The sequence below is a fragment of the Adiantum capillus-veneris genome, chromosome 7 (genome assembly GCF_014529385.1).
Source record: "Adiantum capillus-veneris isolate H3 chromosome 7, ASM1452938v2, whole genome shotgun sequence".
Classification (NCBI taxonomy): domain Eukaryota; kingdom Viridiplantae; phylum Streptophyta; class Polypodiopsida; order Polypodiales; family Pteridaceae; genus Adiantum; species Adiantum capillus-veneris.
Genome location: NC_140937.1, coordinates 23,417,529 through 23,436,725, shown reverse-complemented (window position 1 = coordinate 23,436,725; position 19,197 = coordinate 23,417,529). Strand labels below are relative to the sequence as shown.

Genomic DNA, 19,197 nt, shown 5'->3' with positions numbered 1-19,197 from the left:
CAACTTGCACAAGAGATGATGAAGGCCAATACTTTCTTGGACTCTCTTGAAGCCCAAATCGATGATCTGCACTAAATTTTGTTATGGATGTTGCTTTCGTATATGCAGCTGTACCTCACCTGGCCCTTGTGGTCTCCCTAACAACTTTTACTCCGGTGCAAATTGCTCCAAAGAGCGTAATCTTGCTTTTATTAATGTGGGAATAAGTACTATGAGTGAGAGAGAGGTCCTTTTATTCGGATCTATGATGCGAATTAGGCAATGAGGATCGCGCAGTGATGTCAATCGTCAAATTGTTGTGGTAAACGAGGGGTGAACTAACAAGCCCTTAGTTCACCCACAATCTACCACTATTCGCTTGACTACCCTCCACACTATCTCGCACGGGCATGCTCAAATGGGATCCACAGTTGAGGTGATCTGGGCCGTCGGATGCACATTTGGTAAATTCGGGGCGTTTGGTAAATTTGGGAAGAAAAGTAAAATTCGGACAGGCTTGTAAATTCGGGTCGATCCGCACCCCATGTTTCCAACCCCGACCTCCCCACCACGAGCCATGTGCACCAACCACTACACCCTCATGCGTACGTTGAAATATAGGTGATTCGAGTACGTCATATTGGAAATGTGGGCCGATTAATAAATTCGAGCAAATTGGTAAATTCGGGGCAACCTCAGATCTGACGGTCCATAATTGACGCGCGTCGCTTTTTCCTCCTCCACCATTGATCCCATTTGACCATGCCCGTGTGATATAGTGATGAGGACTACCCACTACGTCATTGCACGATTGATGTTGCCTTGAGATTTGTGTTGTCTGATATCTATAGATCCCCTCTCAACCAACACATGCCATTTGGAGATGTGAGTATCGACAGGAGTCGAACTTGATCGGATTGGCGGGCACACACGTGTGTACGCACGCATGCGCACACACACACACACACATCATCATGATCACATCAATCCAATGAGTGAATTGTCATTATTGCTCCTAAACAATGCAACATCCACCCAGCCACCCAGCCACCCAGGTTCTATTCCCCTTTGGGCTGTTGGATAAACACAACAGAGGGGCAAATTTTTATACCTATGGAGTCATGATTTGTGTACGGATGCACGATAGGTAGGTTGGACAAGGTGTTGGAGTGTTGGCTGGAGGTCGAGGGCTCGAGGTGCATCAGTGAGTCGAGAGCCATTTTCTTTTAGGAAAAATTACCAAAATACCCCTCTAATTTGTGGAAATTCCCAAAATACCTTTCAAATTTCAAAAATTCCCAATATACCCTTCATATTTTGTCATAAATTCCCTAAGTGCCCTTCAAATTTTCCAAAATTCCCAAAATACACCTGCTTGTGAGATTAAATTTATCCAAAGATAATAAAATTTGTAGCTTTTCATAAGAAGACCATTATCTCTCAATACAATACAAGATACTAAAACTAGAATTTGAGTTGGTTTTGCTTCATTGTTTCGGAGATGAATTGCTTCATTGTTTTGTTTTCAGACATAATTGTTTTTTTTGGGGAGGTAATTTATGACAAATTACATGCTAAGCACTAAAAAATGAATCTCCATTGTTAGAAAAGAATAAAGATTAGGAAATCGTAAACATTCTAGCTTAAATAGATAAAGGGTATTTTGGGAATTTTTGAAATTTGAGGGGTATTCAGAAAATTTCCACAAATTAGAGGAGTATTTTGGTAATTTTCCCTTTCTTTATTATATAAAGAAAAGATCAACGACGGATTAAACCTCCTTTGTAAATCCGTCGACTCCCACCCGGAGTGAAGGTGAGAAAAGGCATTTTGTGTAAATTGATATTTATCAAATTGGTGGTTGGTTGGGTGAGCGTGTGTGCCACGTGTTGCTTGCACGCCTGTCTTTCTCTCTCTCTCTTCTCTCTTTTTCTATTGTGTGTGTGTCGTGTGATCGTGCCCTGAATTCAATAATGAGATCTGGTTGGTTTTTTCAAGTTGGAAAAGCGCCGACTCACCCTCTCCTACAAAACAGTTTTTATTAATTTGATCTGGCTAGAGAGAGCAAAAAATGGCAGGATAATAAATGGGTAGAGAGAGGATATCTACCTAGAAAGATGAGGGAGGGGTGGAAAATTGGTAGAGATTGAGGAAGGAGGTTTGAAAAACGGGGCCATAGCCTAGAGTCAAAAGACCGAAAGTCACAATCCCACAGAGCAGGAGGGAGGGAGAGGAGAGAGACTCGAGGCAGAGGGTAGTCCGGGGAGGGGGAAATTTTGGATTTTGAAGCCAGAGACAGGACGCAGAGAGAGGGGGAAGGTGGCAGAAACTTAGAAAGTAAGTTACCCATCGATCTATATCCATCCCTCTGTCCCCGTCTCTCTCCCTCTCTCTCTCTCCTCGCTCTAGCCCCCCCACACACACACAGCTATTGCATTAAGGGGTTGTAGGTACTAGGGCCTTGCTCGCAGGGGTGCATATCTTTGTCTCCTACTCTCTCCTGTGAAAAAGGTATGTTTTCTTGCTTCTTTGATGAAAGAGAAGGGACGAGCTGGAGAGTGGAGTCTCTCTCTCTCTCACTCTCTCACTCACACACACGCATATAAACATCCGCAGTCACATTCTCTACGCTTTGTGAAGAAGAGGAGCTAGGAAGTGCATCGCTCCACTTCCTGCTCTCTTTCGAAAAAAAACATTCGCTCCATAGACACACAGCGCCTACACACACATTGTCCCATTCTCTCTCTCTCTCTCTCTCTCTCTCTCTCTCTCTCTCTCTGTCTGTACAAATATAAGGTCGCCAACAAGCTCATGCTCCGTGGCTGTACGTCCACAGCTTGCTGAAAACCCTTCCTCTCATGGTTTGCATTGTACAAAAACAACAGGCTTCCTAAGGAAGGGGCACTACCACAGACCACTTTGCATCGACTCTGCCCCTTCCTTCACCCTTTGCACTAGAAATGGAAAGCTTTCTGTGCTGTGAAGAGGAGATGGAAGGGAGTCCTCAGATGAGCAGGGCAGCTGGAGAGGCGTTGTCGCCATGCCTTCCATCACCATCATCCTCTTCATCTTCGGCATGCACATACACAGAAGATGCATGCGGAAGATGGAATTCTGCGTATGGCATTTTTGAGGCAAAAGAAACTTGTGATGAAGGGGATGAGGACGAAGAAGAGGAGGAACTTTCTATACCTGGCCTTCTAAGAAGGCAGACACAGTTTCAGCCTGGAGAGGACTATGGGACGAAGCTGCAATGTAAGCCAGACCTTTGCCACATGCGTGCTCTTGCCATTCGGTGGATGGTCAAGGTAGTCATTTGATCTTCAGGCCCTTGCCCACAAAAAAAAAATCACAGTTCATATGGTGTAATTAAGCTCAGTTGGGAGTTTTTTTTGGCAGGCGCATTCCTTGTTCAATTTCAGCCCAGTATCGGTAGCTCTGGCGGTCAATTACATGGACCGCTACCTCGATAAGAGTTTAGCTCCGGTTAGTCCCCTCCTCTGTGAGCTTTGTTTAGTTTTGTTTATTCTGTTTGTCGCCTTTTGTTCGTGTATACATAGAGCTCCTGTTGAGCTGTGGTGCTGGTTATCATGTTGAAGACATTAAATTGTTTTTCAGACCAAAATAAAACAACCTGTGACATTTTTTAATGCAGGCTTGGAAGCCTTGGATGATGGAGCTTCTGAGTGTAACATGCCTCTCTTTGGCGGCCAAAATAGAAGAAGTTGAAGTCCCTGCACTTCTTGATTTACAAGTAGGTGCTCGCTTCTCCGACTATTTCACGTTTCCTGTTTTGACTTTTGGTCATAAAGTTTTGATTCAATGTCCCATGTCTACATACATACATGCATTGATCAGAGCTTGTCTAGTCTACTAGGAGCATACAGCCAGGCTGGCCTTCCGTTTCTGGGCTTCATGGGCGTTGCCCCGTTCCCTAACCGGATGCTTAGACGTGAGCTACACTTCGTAGAAGATGCCGCAAGCGTAAATGGTTCGTCCTAGAACTAGAATGAAAGAGCCATCAATAACTTACTTTTCTTGGGCTCAATTCATGTCCGGCCTTGTCTCCTTCTGGAGTGGAGTTGTCATCCTTGATTTCACGAGCATGTTGGAAGACCCTTAAGAGTGGCAAAGAGTGCTTTCTGGTCAGTTTTGATTGATCTCCCAAGTATTGTGGACAAGGAAAGTTTTGCTGTGCATGTTCAGTCAAATTGTTGTTTGTACGCACGGAAAAGAAGAGACATATGTCTCGAACAAACTGTATTGGTCAATGTGACTTCCAACGAATTTGCATGGCTTCCATGCAGAGAATGGAGTTATGGTTTGAAAGGGATGAGCCAACATCTCTGAGTAGGAAGTGATTCCTCATCCTAGGCTATGCAAGAGGGCTAGAATGGTGTCCAGGGTCAAGAGGTCTTCCTGTGGTGTTACATTCTGTACTGGAATTATGAGACATTAGACCTTGTATCTCATCATTTTGCTCTCTGGTTTGATGCAGGCATGTGAAGGCTTAGATCATATATTTAAAGCTAAGACAGTACAGAGGATGGAAGTGAATGTGTTGGGGGCCCTTAACTGGAGGCTCAACTCCATTACTGCCTTTTCGTTTGTGGAGAAGGCCATCAATGGCTTTCACCTTCGCCCTCACCTCAAAAAAGCTTTGATGACTCGCACATCGGAACTTCTCCTTTCTGCTTTTCAAGGTTTACCTTGCTGCCATATGCACACACTCTCATGCACATGTGTGCGCACATACACACATTCACATGTTGACACTAGCACATGCTGTTCCACACACACAGGTGCAAATCCATAAACATACTACCTTGTATTGAATGTGTGGTTGTAAATTCGAATGTGGATTAAACATGCAGTTGCATACTCACATTGTGATAGTCATAATTGAGCCTGATGTTTATCTGTTTTTCAGAGAGGGAGTTGTTAGAGTTTGAGCCTTCTCTATTGGGAGTTTCCTCTATGTGCTTTGCCTTGGAGGAAATCCTTCCTGTGCAAGCAGAAAAACTGAAGCTCTGCATTTTCAAATACATCCCTTTGAAAGCAGTAAGTCACATTGAAGCTCACATTCTAATGGCTAAAATCAATCATCCTTTTCCTCGAATGGTGTGATATGTTGTGCTCTCTTTAATCTGAGGAATGAGTTTAAGCTTTTGTTGCCAAAGGTAGTAGCTCATCATGATGGATCTTATTGGTTTTGCAGGAGAAAGTGAGGCGTTGTTATGTGCAAATAGAATCTCTAATAGTGGATCCAATATGTGCGACAACGACGACAGAGAGCGGGAGCACCAAGTCCCCTCTAAGTCCCAACACGGTTGCATATCACATAGAGGTCAATGCCAGTGAGGGAACAAGCTCTTTTGTGGGCAGTGCCAATCTCTTCTTGGGACGAATCGATATTGAGGAGATTGTCCTGTGTCCGAAGAGGCAGAGAAGGTGTTAGCTAGCTTGGAGTGTGTTTTGATGTAGGCGAGACCAAAGAGGTTGGAGCTCATGACATGTTCAATGTCCTGCTGAAGAAGGGAGGGCATACAGAAATTCGGCCTTGGAACTTCGAAAGCGGCGAAGACGAGGCTTGGAAGCTCTGATGTGGGCCGGTGATGGTGAGTGTTGTGAACACAATGAACGTCGACGAGCCACCTCCAACTTGCTGGCTTGTGTGCAGCTCTATAGCTGAAGACGAAGAGGATATGGTGGTCAGCCAGGCAATATAGGAAAAGGCCTCCAACTTGCTGGCTTGTGTGCAGCTCTATAGCTGAAGACGAAGAGGATATGGTGGTCAGCCAGGCAATATAGGAAAAGGCCACTGTTCCAAATGTACAATACTGATGGCTTTCTTCTCTGTCTCAACTCAATTTGAGTTTTAACTTGTTGCTTTGAGTTTTTTTTTTCTCTTCTTTTCTTAATCCTCAGAGGAAGAGAGGCAGCTGCAAATGCAAATGCAGAGAGTTTTTAACCACCATGTTGGAAAAGGTCTGTAAGAACATCAAAGAATCAATAAAATAAGCAAACATCCTGTTTGTGTTGAGGTAGTCACTTACTAGTGAGTCAAATAGTCTTTAGAAGCCTTTTTCTTTGCACACGTGTGTGTGTGTGTGTGTGTGTGTGTGAGAGAGAGAGAGAGAGAGAGAGAGAGAGAGATTTTTGGACTACATAAGTAGTCCTTACTAAAGGGTTGGATTTTGGGTGCATCTCTGGACCATTGGATAAAGCTTGTAGATTAATGCCACACGGCAAGCTAATGACAATTAACTACTTTATTATTATCTCTTTTAGGTGCTTATGAGAGTGTTGACATTTGTGTATCTCTCTCTTTAAAGAGGGCCATTGAGTATAACATTATTTCTTATGCTTTTAGAATATATTGTAATATAAATAGATCATCTTTGCACTTTTTTTTTCAAAAAAACATAATATTATATTGTGATACAGTATGTTTTTGAATACTAGTGTCACATCTATTTTTCTCTCTCACAAAGATGCCTTTTATTATGAAATTCTCCTAAAATAGCCTTCCGTGGGCCATAGTGAATTTTCACCTTGTTTATGTTTTCTTTAACAACACACCAAAGGGCCCACAAGGGAGGTGTCCATCCTTTCCAAATATTAGCCATGAAACATGGTCGGGCGACGGCCACACACCATTTGGCAAGAGCCATGCGTAGGCATGGCCACCTAATTGATGTCCTACGTATTGGGAATGACAGAGAACTTGTAGCAACCACCTAGGAATCTCCTCCTCGGGTGACCTAGCCTAGGAGGAGGATGCACCCAAGTATTTTAAGGACGAGCCCTAGCAATGTGAGCACCAGGTGTCCCTCTAGAGAAGACCCAGCAGGGGATTTGAACACACAACCCGTAGGTTGAGAAGCCAAAGTCTTACCACACTAGACCAACTCTTCGAGAAAGAGAGATTTTAACCTCAATAGAGTCTTGAACCTTTTTTTTTTTTTTTGGCCATACTCACAATTTTGAGTTGAGATAATTCATATTAACCCGATAAGAATACAACATCCCTCAAGCACACCATGTGCCTTGTTGGGGGCTAGGGTTCCATCAGAGACTTGTACACAGATTACCTACCAGACTTGTACACAAATTACCTACCAGATGATGAACTCCTAACCTCTTGGGTGTTCTAAACAACTCAAAGTATGCATCCATCCTTCATCTTTGTTTGCTACCTCTCTTTTTGCTCCTACCATGTGAATGAGCTCTATGCTTGATCGCACAATATTATCAAAGAGAGCTGCCTCTAGTTTGCTCTCGAAGACTCGAAGTTTCTTGGACTTCCATACTTGGTTCAGGTAGCAGAATCTGATCATTTGAGTGCATAGCATACCGGCCTGGCTTTGGATATCATGTCCTTTCAAGATCAGGTCATCCGTAGAAAAGGTGATCTTCCAAGTCCTTCTTACCCACTTGCACACTCTAGAGGCTAGACCCCACGAAGTAGGACACTTGCAAAACAGATGGAGGGGGTCTTCCAAGATTGACCTTCAGCCTGAGCAAGTGCTTAAGCCAAGACCTCTAGCTTGCACCTTTAACCCCAGGGGGCAAAGCTCCCCACAACACCTTCCAGATAAATACCTTTATGTAGTTCGGCCCTTTAGCCTCCCAGATGGTAGCAACTCTCTTTTGCCAGCGTTCTTTTGTCCAGTTTTTCTTCCAGATTCTGTTGAGTGGGGTAAACCAATCAACTTGGTATACTAGCACATTATATGTTCTCCAGGTCTGAGGATGTCACGTGACACATCCAACCCTATGTGTTCGTGGACAAGCTACAGCATGACCAGGGTTCAGTTCAGCCAAGTTAGTCTAGAATAGGAAGTGATCTAGCACTTTTGTGAGTCTGTTCGTATACCGTGCATGACCAATCACGTAGAGTAGATGCATATCCTCTGGTTGCACACAACATGACCATCAGATTCCAGTCAGATCCCATTAGTAGCATTTTTACAGTGCATAGACCTATTTTCTCTATTTTTGATATTTTTCACTTATTATTTTTAAGTGACTTTTGTTGAAAAATAGGTAGGGCAATTTTGCTAAGTTTGTATAAGTAGAAACCTGGTGCTACCACTTTCTGGCAGAAGAGGCAGCAGGAACTTTGCGTTCAACAGGCACCTTCTCAGCAAGACCACCTTCGCGCAACAGACCTAGCGTGTTTGCATGACATTTTCAGCCCTAGCGTTTTTGCATCTGCAAGAAACCTTAGCGTTTTTGCAGATCTTCGTGAAGGAATCCCCACAAGCATCAGCGTTTTCAGTTTTCAGCAGTCAGACTCCACAGTAGAACCCTCGAACCTCGCAGATCTCACCTTCATGTAGCAGTTCCTCGTCGCACGGTTAGATTCCGCAAGGTTTACAGTTTCAGCCTGAAAAACGCAGATTTCAGCATCTGCATTTTCAGCGCGTTGTCGTCCCTTCGTCGTCACCGACATAGAGTCAGAATTCAACAGATAAAGATTTGCAGATTTCAGCCCTTAGCATTTTCAAATTTCAGTCCATCTCGCCGTCGTTCTCATTGTCGTCGACATCGTCGGCAAGTCCAAGCATTGTAGAGATTTGTGCAATCATAAGTAGACCGCTCTCGCAATAGAGAGTGGGGCCTTCGGAGGAGGGTTTGACAACATTCTGGTGTCGTATTCTCTTCTCTCTCTATCTCTCAGTTTCAGCACCTTCATTCACAGTGTCCATTCACTTTGTTTGTGTCCATTGCACTCTCTCACTAAAGGAACGGAAGGCTCTCCCTTCCGTAAGTAAAAGGAACCCTTGAGCACAGTTCGATGCACTTATCTTGAGCAAAGTTCAACAATCACTTCCGTGCACCTTACACTGGTATCGGAGCTTTGGCAGTCTTTTGTATCACTCAAGGAAAGAACCACAAGAGCCACATAATTTTTTTTGCTTGTTGCGATTGCACATAACCCAAGTCCTCTTGGGTGTGTCGATTCCTAATCGTGTTTTTGAAGAGTGACAAGAAACCCAAGAAAGAAGGGTTTGTCCACCCTCCCCTTGTGCCTCTTTTCACTCATTGAGAGCGGACCGTGCACTTAGCGGCCGGCCAATCGACGTGAGGTGGGAAAAAGCCTTCAAGTGTATGGTCATCACCCGAAGCGGAATGGATACTTCGCATGAAGGTGGTGAGCATGGGAGTGGCGAAGAAGACTTTTCCTCACCAGGAGGTTTTTCCGACCCTTCCCCATTTACGCCAAGGATTGCACCAGATCCTATGGAGGCTTGGTGCATGACGACGATGAACTTGATGACAACGTGGCACGAAGCAAGAATGGCAACCATGGAGCGTGAGCACGAGCAATTACGCTTGGAGACCAAAGAATTTGATTGCAAGTACGCAGAAAGAAAAACAGAATTGGATCGCAAGAATGTTGTTTATTCTTCCTCTCTCATTTCTAATGTGCAGGTGAAGATTGAAGAGATTCGGGAAAAGGAGACTCTCTTAGTCTCTTCTTCTCCCAAGCATGACACACAGGATTGGCATGATCATAAGGATGATGACTTCAATGATAATGATAAGCATGATGATTTGAATGACAATGATAAGCATGATGATTTGCATGATGATCACGATGTGATTTCTCACGAGCATGATGATTTGTTTGATCAAGACGTGATTGTTCACAAAGATGATGGTTTAGTTGATGCCTTTTCTAGCGAAGCTAACCTCGTTGCAGATTCAATCAATCACAAAGATTTGATCTTGGCTTTCGAGCCGAGGTCCACAACACCCCCCCAGGCAGAGTCGATCAAACACTACGAACCGATCTTGACTCTCGAGCATAGGTCCAAAGAACCCTTACAGGAAGTACTATGTGTTCGAATGATTTGTCAGCACACTTTGTTCAAGTGTTTCATTCGTGATCGTTTCCTGTATTTTAGTCAACGTCTTTATGTGATCCCTTTTCCTAGGCATGACATATTGTACATTGAGCACATTTCACTCATGAATGAGCACGGATGTATGTGGATTATTCATGAAAAGCTGAAAAGTATGCATTCAAGGAAGTCACATTCCATGTCTCTTCTTTGGCACGCCACAGTTGTAGAAAGAGCACAAGAAAGTATGAGCACCAAGCATGGGCATTTCCATTGTGAATTGCCACAGTTGATTGATGTAGATCAAAAAGTCAAGATTCGACCTCATTGTTTGCGTGTGTTTGATGAACGGTTTGGCACTCCGTCACTTTGTTCATCTACATTGCATACACAATTTGTTCGAAGGAATAGAATTTTTCCAGTCACTTTACATGGTTTGGGTATGTTCATGTTTTTGTGTTGGAAGTGGTTTCAGGAATTTTCAGCCATGGAGATTTTTGAAGAAGGAAGAAGCATAACTCTATACGAAGTTGACGCATTGAAGGAGCAACAGAAGACTTTGTGTCGCTTTCGGCGCGGCCCAAAGAAGCAAGCGTTGTAGACCTTTATGAAGTTCAAGTATCGCATGATCCACACATCAGAGTGGGCCGACGAAGTGTCCTGTCCACGATTCCGGATGCTATTGGCAATCTCCCTCAACGCCATACAGAAAGAGACCCTTCCAGAAATCACTGGTCAATCTAGGATCTCTATTCAACACTATGGACATTGGCAAGTCATGGTACTTGAAGATTTGTGATATGAAGAGGGTTGCCATTTGATGGGCTTTGATAGTCTTTTTGGCAGGTATAAAATGAACTTCTTTGTTGAACCTGTCTACTATCGTTCATATTCCCGTATTCCCATGGATAGACTTATGCAATCCAGAGATAAAATCCATGGATATGCTCTCCCATGGTGAATTAGAGATTAGCAAAGGTTGAAGCAATCCAGGTTGCTTCCCTCTACCAAACTTCGTCTTTTGGAATATCGGTACCAATACCTCACTTTGAAAAGGAGGGGATGTCACGTGACACATCCAACCCTATGTGTCCACGGACAAGCTACAACATGACCAGGGTTCAATTCAGTCAAGTGAGTCTAGCATAGGAAGTGATCTCGCACTTTTGTGAGTCTGTTCGCAGACCGTGCATGACCAGTCAAGTAGAGTAGATGCATATCCTCCGGTTGCACACAGCATGACCATCAAATTCCACTTAGATCCCATTAGTAGTATTTTTACAGTGCGTAGACCTATTTTTCCTATTTTTGTCATTTTTCACTTATTGTTTTTAAGTGACTTTTGTTGAAAAGTAGGTAGGGAATTTTGCTAAGTTTGTATAAGTAGAAACCTAGTGCTCTAGCACTTTCTGGCAGAAGAGGCAACAGGAACTTCGCATTCAACAAGCACCTTCTCAGCAAGACCACCTTCCCACAACAGACCTAGCGTTTTCAGCCCATCTAAAGGCCTAGCATTTTTGCATGACATTTTCAGCCCTAGCGTTTTTGCATCTGCAAGACACTTTAGCGTTTTTGCAAATCTTCGCGACGGAATCCCCACAAGCATAAGCGTTTTCAGTTTCAGCAGTCAGACTCCACAGCAGAACCCCCGAACCTCACAGATCTCACCTTCCCGCAACAGTTCCTCGTCGCACGGTCAGATTCCGCAAGGTTTACAGATTCAACGCAAAAAACACAGATTTCAGCACCTACTTTTCAGTGCGTCGTCATCGCATCGTCATCATCGCCGTCGTCACCGACATAGAGTCAGAATTCAACAGATAAACATTTGGAAATTTCAACCCTTAGCATTTTCAGATTTCTTTCAGTCCGTCTCGTCTCGTCGTCCTCATCATTGTGGACATCGTCGGCAAGTCCAAGCATTGTAGAGATTTGTGCAATCATAAGTAGACCACTCTCGCCATAGAGAGTGGGGCCGTCGGAGGAGGGTTTGACAACATACTGTTGTCGTATTCTCTTCTCTCTCTATCTCTCAGTTTTAGCACCTTCATTCACAGTGTCCATTCACTTTGTTTGTGTCCATTGCACTCTCTCACTAAAGGAATGGAAGGCTCTCCCTTCCGTAAGTAATAACACTTTGTCTTTCGGCCAATGCCATGCTCTCCAATCTATTTCTGATCCGCATACAATAGGACATGTGAATAGCACTTCCAAGAGTCTATTCATGAGAAACCTTTCGTACATCCCCGATTAATGTTCCATCACCATGTGCTCCCCATCCTTCCAGCAACTTTTGTCATCCCAAAGATGCAAAAGCTTTTAGATTCCTTTATTGCTCACTTGCCGTGCAACTTCCCTCCAAAAAGGGTCCAAGGAGACCCTTCCAAGTTTGGAAAGCCATGGGGACCAATTGCGGGAGGAATCCTTGAAGTACTTGAAATTTTCTCCCCATTCGAAAGTCAAGGCTGCTTTGTTACACGTCTGCGCTAGTTCCCCTGTGCAGCCACCAAGCCTAAAGGAGGTCCAATAAGGTGCAAGAATCTTATTCGGCATCGTGGCCATCTTCCATATGCCCCCTCTTGAGGTAAGCTTTGCGTTGTCCATTATATCCCAGGCTATAATAGCCCACTCTTGTTTTTGGTTCGTCAAAGAAACCACAGTTTGGCACACAAAGCTTTTGCATGAATCATAGGGTCAGTAATCTTGATACCGCCTTGCTTCTTAGGTCTTGCTACCCATTCCCATCTCCCCCACTAGTAAGGGGTTGTGGCCTTTATGTTACTTTTCCATAAAAAAAGCTTGATAGGCTTCAAGAATTCTTTCCAATTGGATTTGCTTATTTTAAGCAACGACGATACAAATGAAATGTCCGGCATCATGAAAGCATTGATCACTGTGATTCAACTTTGGAAGGGGAGGAGCACAAACTTCCATCTTCTCATTCTGTCGTTGACTTTAGTCAAGATCCAGTCAAGTCTCTGCTTATCTGTAATTCCCACTCCAAGTGGAGCACCAAGGTGCCTGAATAAAGTGCCCTTGCCTATTACCTCTTTAGACCATCCCGCGACGTCGAAGGTGTCACTTTCTGGAGAGATATCAGTCTAGATTTCTCAATATTGCACACATATCTGGAGGCAGTGGCAAAAAGCTGGACGATCTGAAGGGCTATTTGTAGCGTCTCTGAATCAGCTTTGAGGAAAATAAAAGAGTCATCTGTAAAAAGATTTGCCAATAGTTGCTTTCCTCCAGACAGTGAAAGACCTTGAATGTCCCCTTTCGTCACACTGTCCTCAAGCACAGTCTCACCAGCGGGGGTGAGAGCCAATAGCAAAAAGTAGCGGGGCAAGGGGGCAACCTTGCTTGATCGAGCATTTGACCTCAAACCCTCCCACTCCTCTTGTTGTTGAAGAGGAGCTCATAATAACTTCCTTCCCCCAACGTTCGGAATATCACACACATTTTAGGTCCAAAGCCCAGAGCCTTCATGATTGCCTCAATGTAAGTCCATGAGATTCTATCATAAGCCTTATCCAGATCAAGTTGGAGGAGGATACGTTCTTGCTTGGTGAAAGAAGCATATTCAATACCAACCATGGAAGCCAAGATGTTGTCATAGATTGACCTACCTTCTATAAATCCAAGTTGGTGGGGTGTGATGATTCTATTGAAGGTTGGAGCCAGCCTTAGAGCAATCACTTTAGCAATGATCTTGCATACAAATGTCATCATAGAGATAGGCCGCCAGTGCTTCAGCAAAGAGCAACAAACTAACTTGGGGATAGGTTTGATCAACCCTCTTTTCAGGCTGGAATTCAAATGCCCCTCTAGCAAAGCCCTGTTGGCTAGTTGTGCTATCGGGATTTTTATATCCTCCTTGAATTCTAAAGATAAATTCGGCAATTAGTCCATCCCACCCAGGGGACTTTTTTTCCCCCATAGCTTGTAAGGAAGTCCAACATTCGTCGACATCGATAGGCCTCTCCAATGCTTTTGCTTCATTAGGTAGTAGGTCACAATTGACCGTACCAAGCAGCACAGCTCTAGCCTCCTTGGTCACCTGAGCGTAGTCTTGTGGTTGGCCATAATTTGACAGAGATGGTCGAGCATGAGCTTGGCCATAGCATTCTGGTCTCTAACAACATTCCCCCTCTCGCTAGTAATTGCAGTGATAGTGTCCCTTCTTCTTCTGAATTTGAGAGCTCTGAAGAAATGTGCCTGGCTAGCGGGCTCGGGTTTGAGGGCAAGATCTCATTAGGAAAAAAATGGGATCTAGAGAGGGCCTTTTAAGAATTGAGGGTCGAAAGCTAACAACCAATCAGCTTTAAGTCATCGTAATGGTGAAAAGTATCACTAAAAAGAGTTTTAAAAAGAAGAATTTTGTAAAAAGAAAGTGAAAACGACTAGTAAACCCTTAAAACAAAGATATCAATCTTCATTGTTCTCAATGATGGAGAAGCTTTATTCATTTTAAAAGAGTCCCTTTCAAATCAACCAGTACTTCCATGATTCAGCCCTTCTCTAAAGAAAAATCATATTCTTATTATTAAAATCATGCATAAGTGGACTGCTAGTCACAAAAATATCCCGTTCGTAAGTTACTTATGATTAATTATACTTCTCTCATCTAAAGCTTTTTGAACTTCCTCTTCTCAAGTTTCTCTCTGCATTCTATGCCTTCCTCAAGCAGGTTACGTAAACCCTCTGCTTTTATTGAGTCTATAACTTTTTTCAATACACTTGATGATCAAAATCATTGGATACCTTTGATAATAACCAAAGGATCTTCGATTCTAATGCAATCAAGAAAGCAAAAGAGGCAAAGTAAAAATGAATTTTTGTCGTCTTGGAAGGCAAGGGTGAAGGATTTTCATGTCAATGACAACAAGAAATCAATGAAAGAAGTTCTTGTTCAACATGTTTATATACATAGAGAGCTTACACTTTCTGAATGGACAATGGACCTTCCATTAAATAGACCAAACTGTAAGTTATAAAGCATAAGTGTTTATTAATGTGGTTTCTTTGAATTTTATTATGATTTTATTCATTTATTTTGTAGATGTCTATCCTTCTTCCTATGAAGAATGGCAATTAGTGGATTGTATAATAGGAGCTAGGTGTTTTCTTTTATGATAGTTTCTTTCATGTCGGTACCGATCTTTCTTCTGGAACACTAGAAAAGCTTTCTTTACCCGATTTTATAAGTTCAGACTGGCCCTTGACAACTAGTGATATAAGTGAGGCATTTCTCTTGAAGCTATTTAATGAAGTGCAAAAAGGGTTGAAGCCTAATGTAGCAAGTAGGCTTGTGAAAATCAAAGTGAGCATGCCAATCCATGTATTTGTGGATTTTTTTGCCACAAGTGAACCCAATAGCTCTTAAAAATACCATGCTTGTGTGTAAGAATGTAGACTAAGATACAATACTTGAGTTTTTAGACAAAGAACAAGAATTTTGTCATTCTAATGGAATTGACTGCAAAGTGCATCAAGTGTAAATGTGAAGTACATGATAAAAGTTTAGAACTTTGTGACATTTTACTATCAGAGATCTCATAGAGTGAACGGTGTTCCTGTGAAATTGGATCAAGACCTTCAAAATATGCAAGACAATCCTTTAGTGCACATTGATGTGTGGATGAATGAAAACTTCAAACTACTCTATCTATTGGTGGAGAGTGCAGTCTTCTACAACTTTGATAAAATTTGATAAATGCAGATGAAGTTGATCTTCCACAAGATTTTTTATTTCAAATCAATGGTAGACAAGTAAGTAGTTCCATCAAAACAACACGTTTATATGAAACATAAAGATTTTTTACTAACATAATTCTTTATCTTGATAGGTATCCAAGAGAAGAGAGAAGTTTATGAAGTGCAAGGACATATATTTAAATGTAGTCTTTATAATTATCACTTAGGTACAAAAATTCAAATCGGAGAAGGTAAAGACAAGGTCTTAATCTAAAGCAAGCTTTCTTAATACAAAAAGTACTTCAAATACATTTATTGTGTTTCAGATACATTGTCACTTTCAATCTCTCTTTTATCCTTTCATGAGGTGCTTACTACTGATGGTTCTGGCTTTGTGACTTCTTTATGTCTCCGTCTTCAATAAATTCTTCTACGTGAGAGTCAATCGGTAGATCTTTTTTGTAAACCTCTTCTTTTTGTGATGGCGATTCTTCTGCGAGACGATCTTCATCTTCAAACCACTCCATCTCTTTAAAAAACTTTGATAGGTCATCATTTGTGGCCTCTCTTCTATCAAACTCTAGCTTTTCCTTTGAGCAAACTTTGCAATTACTCCAACTATTAGCATTGACAACTATTCACATTGAAATTATCTATCATGCTTTCAATCTTCTCTATGTGAAAGTGTGCTACATCAAGCTCTGCGTATGTTGTAACAGAAAGCTACAATACAAAAACAATTTTGTGAGTCAAAGCAGCTATATTATTTGTGTATTAAGTGTTATAAATAAATAAACTTGAGAGGTCTCGCTTTTGTAAACATGATCCAACATGGCTTTGGCATTGTACAGTAAATACGATCCACACTTATGATTATCCTTTTGTTGTGGTACCTGTCAACCAAAATAAATCATAAGACAAAAGAAACTTACAAAAACAACAAGAGCTTAGTACAATAAAGAGGACTCAAACCTGAATCTTTCAATGTATAACCTCTTTAAAAATATTGCCCAAAGCATGGAAGCTTTCAATGGTTGCAAGTAAGATGTTGACGCGACTGTTGAAATAGTTTATAATACTTCAATTTTTTTTGTTTAATACGTTTCGTAAAAATTTTAAACTTCTTATCCTTTGATATCCAAGTGTGTTGTTTTCTCAATAGAATTCAGATAAAGAACTACTTTTTCTTGCATATCTAGCATGATAAGACTCCAATTGACAACACTTATTGTAGTACATAACAATGATTTACCTTGAGATATATGGCAAAATAATAGTTCTCACACTTGGATTGCAATGGGTAAACCAAGCTATAAGCTCTTGGGGAGGCTTTGTTTCATCTAAAAGACAAGAGATTTGACAGTCAATTATAAACACCTCATCTTGTGCATCCTCAGGAAGTTCTTATTTGATCATGCTGCAATTGAACACTTAAGTTAGTATCATAAAAACAATGGGTGAAAGGAGCCCTTCATTAAAATAAAAAAATTATATTACCTTAGAAAAATCATGGCAAGGGTATGAGAGATGTCATTGTCAAAGCTCTTCAATATTTGGACATCTTGAGCTTCCAAAGGGACAAAGGCAACATGGTTATCACCTTTCATTAAGACTTCGACTTTTGGACCAAGAGCATTTAAAGTCTTTAAAACCTTTTCTTTTCTTTGCAAAATCTCCAATTGTTGAGCCTTTCTCTTTAACTTTTCATGGTCATCCTGTTTTAATTTTAGCCTCTCAATTCTATCTTGGTTCAGCCTGGTATCTCTACTATGTATGTCTTTTTCAGTCACTTCTTCTACTTTCAACTCTTTAGGCCTTCTTGCAAGAGGAATCAAAAGAATGTCTTTTATTTTTTTATCTACAAATGGAGGCATATATCTAAATTGCTCGTAATGGTGTCTAAGCATGGTTAAGCTTGTCACGTCTTTAGGCATAATTGTAACATCATGAGCATGTGCTGCAAGAATGAAAGTGTCATTAAAATATTCAATAAGATAATCTTCACAAGCCTCTTGAAGACATGCAACAGCTGTAGCCATCCATCTTGTCCCACTTCTACATATTTCTGTTATCTCTCGCACTATCCTGACAAATTTTTCTTTAGGAATGCAATTTGTGGTTCCATCTTGTGCTTTTCTGATTTGTCTTAGAACACCTAGATATTATGAAACCCTTCGTCTCCTTGGTAAGTTTACGCTTACACTAGAACTTGGTCTATTGGTCTCTTGGGATGAACTAACACCATTTAGTCCAATAAGCACATTTGAATTGTTCTAGTACTTGAGTGTTGAGAAACACGGCTGCCATGACTTTTCTTTGCGGTTGGTTTTGTTCTTGCCATTTTCGTTTCTAAAGACTACCTTTATCACAATAGTGAATTGATTTAATACCACAAAACTCTCTCTCTCTCTCTCTCTCTCAGCTCTCTCTTCCCCTCCCCCTATGATTGTGTGTGTGTACTTCCACTTAGATGTTCATGAAATGCCATACACACTAATAAAATATAGTTGTGAGGGCTGAATAGCATGTAAGTATATGCCAACATAAACACACAGGTAACTCTCTCTCTCTCTCTCTCCTCCCCTCCCCCTATGTATGTGTGTGTGTGTGTGTGTGTGTACTTCCACTTAGATGTACATGAAATGCCATACACACTAATAAAATATAGTTGTGAGGTCTTAATAGCATTTCAAGTATATGCCAGTGAAACATAAACACACATATAAATCTCTCTCTCTCTCTCTCTCTCTCTCTCTCTCTCTCTCTCTCTCTCTCTCTCTCTCTCTCTCTCTCTCTCAGTCTCAGTGCAGCCGTTTTTTGACCTAGTAGACAACAGTCCACTCTTTTGATCATAACTTCTTCATCCGAACTCCGATTTGGGTGATCTATAGCCTCAATCGAAGAGCACGAAGTCCTCTACGCATTGATGTAAAGACAGAAATTTTTAGAGTTATGGAAGGCGTTTCTGTAGCAGCATTTCCGAAGTGAACAGGTTCAACAAAATTGATTCTGATCTCCTATTTTACATACAATGTCTTCCGGCACTCGCAAGGGTTCTTCTTCTTCAACAAGGTCCACAACCATTGTGGAAAATGATCCAAAATCTCCTAAGTGTGGAGATAGCAACACAACCACCCAACCAACGACATCGGAAACCATGATCATGGCGTACTTGGTATCATTGCAAGAGACCGTAAACAAACAAGGCGAAGACTTACGAGCACTTGCAATGGAGAATGGCACACTAAGGGTACTTGTGGTTGAGAATGAGAATCTCAAGAGGACACTTGAGATGCAAACAACACGTTTGATGCAACTTGAAGAGGAAGTCAAGGAATGTAAACGCTCTCTTGTGGACTTGAATGCTTTGAAGGAGCGGATGAGCAAAGTAGAGCATGACCATGTATTGAAAGAGGAGAAATTTGACACTATGAGCCGGGATGTATGCGACATGAAAAATGTATGCACAAACAAGTCTTGGACTGATGTATGTGGTAGCAATGTGGTTTTTAATTCCTCACTCATGCAAGCTATGGTTCAAACAAAGAATGTTGAGAATGTAGATGTGGAGGAGTTGAAGGAACGGGAGCGACGTTCCAAGAACATTGTTATTCGTGGAATTCCCGAAGAGAAGTTAGAGACACCTCCTTCTCTTGCCATTGTTATTGAA

The 19,197-nt window shown here is 41.8% G+C and overlaps 1 protein-coding gene and 1 pseudogene across 1 annotated transcript; one reads left to right on the top strand and one right to left on the bottom strand.

Moving 5' to 3' along the window:
* Positions 1-2,304: 2,304 nt before the first annotated feature.
* Positions 2,305-6,030, top strand: LOC147453556 (cyclin-D3-1-like). The gene is made up of 6 exons (XM_086515719.1): positions 2,305-3,287; positions 3,379-3,465; positions 3,635-3,733; positions 4,478-4,682; positions 4,910-5,040; positions 5,198-6,030. The coding sequence occupies exons 1-6, from the start codon at positions 2,940-2,942 to the stop codon at positions 5,435-5,437; spliced, it is 1,110 nt and encodes a 369-aa protein (XP_086371845.1). The 5' UTR covers positions 2,305-2,939; the 3' UTR covers positions 5,438-6,030.
* Positions 6,031-15,887: 9,857 nt separating this feature from the next.
* On the bottom strand, positions 15,888-17,868 carry LOC147453555 (uncharacterized; annotated as a pseudogene).
* Between the last annotated feature and the right edge of the window lie 1,329 nt (positions 17,869-19,197).

Excerpts from the sequence above, each read along its gene's own strand:
- LOC147453556 (XM_086515719.1), top strand. The coding sequence starts at position 2,940 with ATGGAAAGCTTTCTGTGCTGTGAAGAGGAGATGGAAGGGAGTCCTCAG. Across the intron at positions 3,466-3,634 it reads TCGATAAGAGTTTAGCTCCG|GCTTGGAAGCCTTGGATGAT; the intron begins GTTAGTCCCCTC and ends TTTTTAATGCAG. Across the intron at positions 5,041-5,197 it reads AATACATCCCTTTGAAAGCA|GAGAAAGTGAGGCGTTGTTA; the intron begins GTAAGTCACATT and ends TTGGTTTTGCAG.